Source organism: Apium graveolens, chromosome 6 (assembly GCF_009905375.1).
Source record: "Apium graveolens cultivar Ventura chromosome 6, ASM990537v1, whole genome shotgun sequence".
Taxonomy (NCBI): Eukaryota; Viridiplantae; Streptophyta; class Magnoliopsida; order Apiales; family Apiaceae; genus Apium; species Apium graveolens.
In genome coordinates this window covers 287969507-287978950 of record NC_133652.1, presented here as the reverse complement: position 1 = coordinate 287978950, position 9444 = coordinate 287969507, and the positions used below count along the sequence as shown (strand labels likewise).

The 9444-nt window shown below is 33.4% G+C and overlaps 1 protein-coding gene across 1 annotated transcript; it reads left to right on the top strand.

Annotated features, from left to right (window-relative positions):
- Positions 1-6707: 6707 nt before the first annotated feature.
- Positions 6708-7457, top strand: LOC141666177 (uncharacterized). Its single transcript, XM_074472172.1, has one exon. The coding sequence runs from the start codon at positions 6708-6710 to the stop codon at positions 7455-7457; it is 750 nt and encodes a 249-aa protein (XP_074328273.1).
- The last annotated feature ends 1987 nt before the right edge of the window (positions 7458-9444 follow it).

The following is a 9444-nucleotide window of genomic DNA, read 5'->3' as shown; positions in this document are numbered from 1 at the left end:
CCTACAACACCTTCAGTATCTGTAGCAGCTCTTCGTGCAACGTGAGGACCCTTCCCAATACAATTGACATACCTTTCGTCTTGTGAAAAAAGATGTAGGTGCATTTCCACATTCCAATGGTGATAATTGTCTTTGTCCAAGAAAGGGATCTTCACACCAATGTCCTTCCTGCTCATGTTGTTAGTTGTTGTGATCTTCAAACTCTTAGTATGTTAAGAGCTTACTCTGGTACCAATTTTTAATCCCAAACAATCTAACAGTTGAATTACAGAAGGGGGGTTGAATTTAATTATTGGTTTCTCGTCGATTTTAAAAACTTCTCAAAAATATAAATATATCATTGTTGAATATGCAAAAGTGCGGAATGAAAAATAACAAAGTATTCAAACACAAAGTAATTAAACACAAGGATTAAAAACTTTCTTGTGGATTGAACTTATTCACCAAAGATATATATATTTCGAGAACTCTGTTATCGAAAGATTGTACACAGTTGCTTACAAGTAAAATCACAAGGAACAGAGAAATTCTTCACGGATACAACCTTTTCTATTTCTCTAGTTTATTGCTGAATTTACTACTAGCTACTCTTGGTTTATATATTACCAAGTTACAAGTGAATAAGACAAACTAATAAAAAAATGGGTCTTTGTCTAATCACATGCTTCTTCATTTCTCCATCCAGTATTTTTTGATTTTCTTCAAGCATGGAAATTGAAATGCTTCTTTGTTCTCTAAAACCTGTAAATAGGCTGCCACGTTCTATTTGCATACAATCAACCCATGTGACTGTCAAGTCACTATCAGCTATTTTTTGAATCTGATTATCCGTTGGAACTCTGTTGGATCATCCGTTGAGACTTTGTTGAATCATCCGTTCTGAGTCTGGTTGATCATCCGTTGAAACTCTAGTTGATCATCCGTTGAAACCTTGTGGAACATCCGTTGAGAGTATCTTCATGACAATTAACTTTACTTCACTTATACAAGATTACAAGGCATCCAATATTTATAATTAGCCAACCTATCTTGCATATCAATCTAGTAGTCAACATGACTTAGAATATCCTACAACTTCTAGTTCTCTAAGGCATTATAGTTTGCATGAATGTGTTACAAAACATATTAAAAATATAAGCTACTCTCTCAACTGAATAACAGAGTAGATTATCCGTTGAGAGCTATAAAATATACTTAATTAAATCTACTATGGTGTTTTGGTTTGCTTATCATCAAGCCTAGAACATATTCCTATCAAGAAGTCTTAGAAGTTTCATTTGGACAACAAATAAATATATAGGATTTATAACAAGTACTTTAAATGTGGTCAAGTCTCAGTCTACTTTCTATCTAAAAATTAAAATTGATATTCAGTATCATTGAAATCATGTTAAACCTCAATTAAATCATGAAAAATTAATTAGCTAGATTAGCTCTTTGCTTAAAAAAAATTAAACATGACAAAATTGATAATATCGCGAGTTTGAAGAAATATTTGATGTAGTGCATATCACTAGAGCAAACTCATCCTATAAAGTGTATACATATGTTACAAAAGATGTTACTGATCTTACATAAATTAGAGAGACTATAAAATAATACTAGAAATGAAAACAATTTTGGGTTGCATATTAAAATAAGATGATGGGGAATTTTTAATCTAAAATAATAAGTTGAATTTAATATTATTTTTTCAGTTGCCAAATGACTTTTATATTCTAGAAAATATAGAAATATTATGCTTGTCATGGAAGAGTACCATATTTTTATATTAAGTGCAAATTTGCATGACGACTATTTCTTCAAATATGATGCAACGTTGTCCATATATTCAGTACTTCAATTTAGTTTAATTAGTTTGACATGTGCCCCTATAATATGCCATCGTGAGTATTTGGTGAATATGCCTTTTATAATATTAATAATTATTACTTTTTAGAAATAGAAGATCGATTATTATTTTTGTAATATCAAAAAATAGAAAGTATAATAATCTTTTGGGAACTAGGGGAGTTTTAGTTTTTACCAAATATTTAAGTTATGTGTGTTACTAGTCAAAATAAGTTCAAAATTAGTTCACACAAATCTCGGGGTGAACAAGATTCGAAGAGGACCATAAACGATAAACTTAATATGAAAATATGGCACTTTTCCCTCACATGCATAACATGTAATTTTTCGAATACAAAAGTGATTCGGTGATTGAGAAACTAATATTAAATTATTAGATTATAAATTCCCCATCATCTTACTTTTATGTACAACCCTACATTTTTTACATTTGCAGAATTATTTTATAATCTCCCTAATTTATGTTAAATCAATATACATCTTTTCAAACATATGTATACACTTTATACAATGAGCTTGTTAGTCAGTACGTAAACTCATTGTTATGTAACCTACAAAACCTCAAATTTAGATATGTATTTACCAGGTGCTCCGCCGTTAGCACCAATCTTCTTCCTTGTGTTTATGTACAGGAACAAGCATTCACTAGTTTTATGTATTAAATTCTTTAGGCAGATTTTTCTTCGAATCGGTATTTATTATTTCTTGTTTCAAATGATTTATGATGATAAAATATTTGTTTTTTATATTTATCATGTTCATCTTATCACATTTAAGAGTTCCAAGAACATTTTCTATCTCGTATAGGTAAAACTTGATATATTCTTGTAAATTTTCTACCAGGCTTCAAGGAGAAGGAATTCAAGCAGGTACAACTTCATCCCAATATTGTTATGGAAATATTATACCTGCTGTTAATAATAATATGAATGACTAATCAGTAAAAGTAACGGTTAGTATGATTGCACATTTTCTTCTATCCTAGTGTCTTTTGTTTTTTTATATTTTAAGATTGTACATTTTCTTCTATCCCAGTGTCTTTTGCTTTTTTATCTTTTAATAGATTTTTACCTAAGTACTCATAGCAATAAGTGATCCCGGAACACAATGCCTTGTATTCGCTATTTTGTCGAAGTTGGGAATGTATGAAAGTGGGTGAGCTATGGTCGAAACGTGGAGGGGTTTAACACTAACAAGAATTCAGAATACAACTAAACAACACAACAAGCCAAACTATAATACCCAACACTTGGATTAAAGGATTACCTACTAATGATAAGATGAAGAAGTTATAAATTTAAATTGCAAACCATGAGTGTAGGAATTTAAGTATAAAATAGAAGTCAAAAAATTTTTTTGGATGAATTCCTTCACTCGTTGTTCCAATCTCAGCAGCCTTTCCGAGCGAGCCTTTGGGATCTCCTGTAAACCCCCATGATGTGGTAAAGGGAGGATATTAGGGGAAGCAGTGAGTGGAGATTCCCCTGTAGACAGCCGGATGAGGGGATACCTTCACGTCCGGTTCGGAGGGCGGGGATATCCCGAACCTATCGCATCTCTTAAGAATAAAGCTAACTTTTTCCCATACTATATCATGTTCTAATATTCTGTATACAATATGTAAGATCTAATTTATAATAAAGAGTTTTCAATGTTTTTTTTATCATAGGTAACCTGTAGCCGCTACCCTTCGGGTGCGTAGTGGGTAAATACTATGAGCTCACGTAATAGCCTGCAAATCACGTGAACCAAGGTAAACTATATTTAAGCGACAAGATCTGACTCAGGAGATATAATCATAAATTCTCCTTCCGTGAGATTCGAACCTGTGACCAAATTAAATTGGACTTTGATGTAAAATTCATAAGTTGTCTTCCAGGCCTGATTCTTGGCTGCTCCAGTTGAATTTTTGATGTGCCAATTTGTTGATGTGTATTTTTAAAAGTTCGTTTCATTCTCAGGGAAGTACAGATATTGACACCAATTTCAAGTATTTTATCTCTTACAGTTCAGAAGTGTGGAGAATAATTTTGTGGATGTTTTAACTATCCACTAATTTAATCTAATAAATAAATAAAAATTATATAATATATCTGAGTGAAATAATCCAAGAATAAGGGTTCTTCAATGGCTATCTTGAATGTATAATTTGTGTCTCTTACTTTAATAAAAACAATCATTTTACTGTTTATAAAATCCTCTCCTAAGGTAGATTATAGTGCATGCAATTATCCCCTGAAAGCCACTCCCATTGTCATACAATGTACAATTATAAACTAGTATAAACCAAGGTTTATATGTTTTACAATCCACATATTTATCTCCCGATCCAATACTTAAATTGTGACTATTATATCATTTACTAGAATTACAACTCCTCTCCCGATTCGTTATAATTCCTATAGATGCAATCAAAGGTTCGCGACTCCCTTAATTGTGTTGAACTCTCAATGACAAATTAAAAATCATAAGAAATCACCATATAACTAAACAACACAACAAGCCAAAGATACTACCCAACTTTTGGATTAAAGGATTAGCTACTCATGATAAGATAAACATGATTAAAATTGGATTTGTAAACCATGAGTGTAGCAATTTTAGTACAAAGAATACAACTTAAAAAGTTCCTCTGGAATTTGGATGAATCCATTCACTCCTTCCAATATCCCTCTCAATCTCCTTCTATCCCTTCTCTCAAAAATACGACTAACTTTATTCTATAGTGTATTATGTTCTGATTTTATGTATATATTATGTAAAACCTAGTATATAATAAAGAGTTTTTAATGTATTTCCTAATATAAATTACACTTTAATGTAAAATTCATAGGCTATCTTCCTGTCCTGATTCTGGGATGTTCCAGTTTCATTCTTGATGTTAGATCACTTCTAAACTGTAGATAATTCTGTTAGCGTCGCATGGGCCGTAAGATCCCATATTCTGATGTCTAAAACTAAAGTTAGGGCCCAAACTGTGTTGTGTGTGCATGCAGCCCATGAAATCCGAATATGCTTAAAATTCAAGTCCATATAAGCCCAATTTCATCTAAGGTTCGGAATTCTATATTTCTTATAATAAAACAATAAACTCTTATAAATATTATCCAACTAATTATAAAATATTTTAAATATGAGAATAAGATCTCGTAAAATATATAAAAATATATAATCCATAAAATATCCCTACACTTAATATTTTGCATGTGCTCGTGTAAATTAATATATCTATTTTGCTGGGCCTAACTGTACTGAGTTCTAGTGAGTACTGACTACCATTATCTATTTCTTGATGTTGCGGTTCCGTTATGGTTATAGATCAACCCCTCAGTTTCAATCACAAAGGAAATTTTCATCATGTAGTGAAATTAAAAAAGGTTGTTATGGTGGTTACTGTGCTCGTGATAGTGAATTGAATTACAGTCCAAATTCTAGAATTGGGAATGGAAGTGATCGATTAAGTTGAAATAAAGCATAATATGCATGAAGAGCAATTCATGCAACGGTTAATTTGACTAGTGCTCCTCGAAGACAGAGAATGAATAGTGTTCTCAATATACAGGCTGTGGATAAAAAAGTGTTTCCCTCAATATGAAGAGAAGAGTATAACCTAGCAGATTTTCAGATCGAATATGATAATGCTATGTTTTATGTCATAAAACCAATTCTTGAAGACCACATACATAAAAGCATTAAATTTAATGTTTGGTCTAGTACCCCTTATGGAAATAAGAAATTATATACTGTATTCGGTGATTCACAAAAAGAAGTAAGCAAGCGATGTGAATACTGTTTATCCAATTTAATATGTTTAACTCTAATCTTATTTTACAGGGAATTTGATGGTCATTCATGATCAATGGAGTCAGTCATCTAATGAGTCATCTAATTCAGGATATGTTCTTGATCCAACAGATAACACCACTGATGCGTACAGGAGAGATAACTCCATGAACTTTGGACATAATAAGTACTTGTATCAGTGAGCTACCTCGAAAAGTATAACTAGGGGTCACTTTAAAACACATCTCATCCGTTTATTTTTGGGTTAGCTAAATCCATGTTACAAAATTACATGTGTGACTGCGTCCTGGATGGTATGAGCCTATTTATACCCTTAATGAAATAATGAATTATGATAATGTTTCACAATTATATATATGGTGCTAATGTAGCATCCTGATATTAAAGTAATTCACTATTACCATTTACTAAAAACTAGATAATCCATCTACATAACATACAACTTTAAAGTAATTCACTATCACCATTTACTAAAAAATAGATAATCCATCTACATAACATACAACTGAAACAAATTTTATATTACATTAATGCCAAACTATATCTTCTTCGATGTCGTCATAATAAGAAGCTGCATCAGATTCCTCAACTGTGAATTTTTTCTCCACTGCTATCTTCTGCAATGCTTTCAATTTTGAGTATTTATCCACTAGATAATTATGGAGTGTTAAAAATAAATAATATATTTTTGACTATTAAAATAATAGAATTATGTGGGAGTCTCTAGAATAATCTTGGTACATGTATTAGTATTTTTCTATGTTCAATGTATTGGTGTAGGTACATGTAATATCTAGATACATGTATCTTGGTCAAGTGATGTCTATTGGAGTCTAAGAGTTATCTAGATCTTTCTATGGAGTCCTATATAAAGCCTTGTACCAAGTCATTTGTATTTAAGTAATTTTTCAAGTAATACATTTCTTCTCCTAAATTGTCTTGTGTGAGTTTGAGTGAGATCCTTTCTTCCAACAAAGTGGTATCAAGAGCCAAAGGTTCTACTTCTGCTTGTCTTCAAAGAAGGCTTGTGTGGTGTAAAAAAGAAGGAGATCATGGCAAATGGAATGTCTCAATGGCAAATGCCAAAGTTCACCAAAGATAATTATGAGAATTGGTGCATTCGTATGAAGGCGATCTTTGGAGCAAATGATGTGTGGGAAATTGTGGAGAAAGGATTGGAGGTGCCCGAAAATGAAGCAAATTTGAATCAAGTTCAAAAAGATCAACTTCAAGCCCAAAGAAAGAAGGATCAAAAGGCGATCATGATCATTCATCAATGTTTGGATGATTCTATGTTACAAAAAGTGGCTTCCGCAACAACGTCAAAGAAAGTTTGGGATACTCTCAAATCTTCTTTTAGTGGCGATGCTAAAGTAAAGAGAGTTCGGCTACACACACTTCGTGGCGAGTTTGAGGCTTTGCGAATGAAGGAATCCGAATCAATCTTGGATTATTTTTCAAGGGTCTTGACCGTTGTCAATCAAATGAAAAGCAATGGAGAAGAGGTAAGTGATGTTCGTGTTATTGAAAAAGTTCTTCGTTCACTTGACTCTAAATTTAATTACAAAGTTGTGGCAATTGAGGAGGCTAAAGATATAGATGAAATGACTATTGATGAGCTTATGGGATCATTACAAGCCCATGAAGAAAAACTGTTAAAGAAGGAGCCAATTGAACAAGCCTTACAATCAAAGTTATCTTTTAAAGATAATAATGGAAGGTATATGAGGAGCCAAAGAGGTCTTGGACAAGGACATGGAAGAGGATTTCTATATGGACAAGGAAGAGGTCATGGCCAATAAAGGGAGGAAAGTCAAAAGTATGAAAGATTGTACGAGACAAGAAATTCAAGAGGCCGTGGAAGAGGAAGAGTTGCACCAAGGTATGGCAAGTCAAATGTTAAATGTTATAATTGTCAAAAATTTGGTCATTATGCTTCCGAGTGTCACGCTTCAAAAAATCAAGTGGAGGAGAAAGCTAATTTTGTTGAAGATAAAGGCAATGTTGATGAGCCCACTTTGCTTCTAGCGCATAAAGGAGAAGTAAATTGTGAAGATAATTTGTGGTATCTTTATAGCGGTGCAAGTTATCATATGTGTGGCAATAAAAATTTGTTCGTGGATCTTGATGAGAAAGTGAATGGAAAAATCACTTTTGGAGACTCTTCGGGAGTGCCCATCAAAAGCAAAGGTAACATCTTAATTCGCTTGAAAAATGGAGATCATAATTTTATTTCAAGTGTTTATTATGTGCCTAACATGAAAAATAATATCTTGAGTTTGGGGCAACTAATGGAGAAAGGCTATACCATCACCATGAAAGATGGATTTCTCAATTTGAGAGATTCTAATGATAATTTAATTGCAAAGGTGCCTATGACCAAGAATCATATGTTTATTCTCAAAATTCAAAATGATGTTGCAAAATGTCTTAAGGCTTGTGTTGGAGATTCTTCTTGGCTTTGGCATCTTAGGTTTGGGCACTTGAACTTTGATGGACTAAATTCACTATCAAAGAAGCATATGGTGAATGGATTGCTTCACTTCAACCTTCCAAACCAAATTTGTGAAGGATGTCTTTTCGGAAAACAATCAAGAAAGAGCTTTCCAAAGGAATCTATGTCAAGAGCAAATGAGCCACTTGAACTCATTCACTCCGATGTATGTGGGCCTTTTAATCCTCCATCATTTAGTAAGAATAGCTATTTCTTGTTATTCATTGATGATTTTAGCCGCAAGACATGGGTGTACTTTCTCAAAGAGAAGTCTCAAGTTTTTGAATGCTTCAAAAAGTTCAAAGCCCAAGTTGAAAAAGAGACCAAGTATCAAATAAAAGCCATTCATTCGGATCGAGGAGGTGAATTCAATTCAAAGGAGTTCTTGCAATTTTGTCAAGCTCATAGTATTAGACGACCCGCAACGGTTCCAAGATCACCGCAACAAAATGGAGTCACCGAAAGAAAAAATAGGAGAATTCTTAACATGGCTCGAAGCATGCTAAAGAGCAAGAATATGCCTAAGGACTTTTGGGCCGAAGCGGTAGATTGTGCCGTCTACTTGTAAAATAGATGTCCCACAAGAAGTGTTAAAGACATAACTCCGCAACAAGCATGGAAAGGAAAGAGACCATCTATTGCTCACTTAAGAGTTTTTGGAAGCATAGCTTATGCACACGTCGATGATGAGCTAAGAACAAAGTTGGATTACAAGAGTGAAAAGTATGTGTTTGTTGGATATGATGCAAGAGCAAAGGGGTACAAACTTTACAACCCCATCAATGGAAAGATTGTTATTAGTCGAGATGTTGTATTTGACGAAGAGGGCTCATGGGATTGGAGCAACACACAAGAAGATTATAATTTCTTCCCATTTGTTGATGAAGAAAGTGAAGAAAATATCACTCCTCCTGCATCACCACGAGCAACAAGTGATGGACAAACTCCTTTATCTTCTTCAAGTGATGATGACAAGACACCACCAAGATATTATAGAAGTCTTGGAGAAATATACGATGAAACGGAAGAGGTTCCCGCTATTTCCGACTTAACACTTCTTTGTCTTCTAGCGGAAACCGAACCAACAAGCTTCGAAGAAGCCGTGCAATATGAAAGGTGGAAGGAAGCAATGGATGACGAGATTGAGTCTATAAAGAAGAATGACACATGGGAGTTAGCAACACTTCCAAAAGGACAAAAAGCTATTGGTGTAAAGTGGATTTATAAGGTGAAGAAGAATGCCCAAGGTAAGGTGGAAAAATAATAGGCAAGATTGGTGGCCAAAGGCTACAATC

Excerpts from the sequence above, each read along its gene's own strand:
- LOC141666177 (XM_074472172.1), top strand. The coding sequence starts at position 6,708 with ATGGCAAATGGAATGTCTCAATGGCAAATGCCAAAGTTCACCAAAGAT.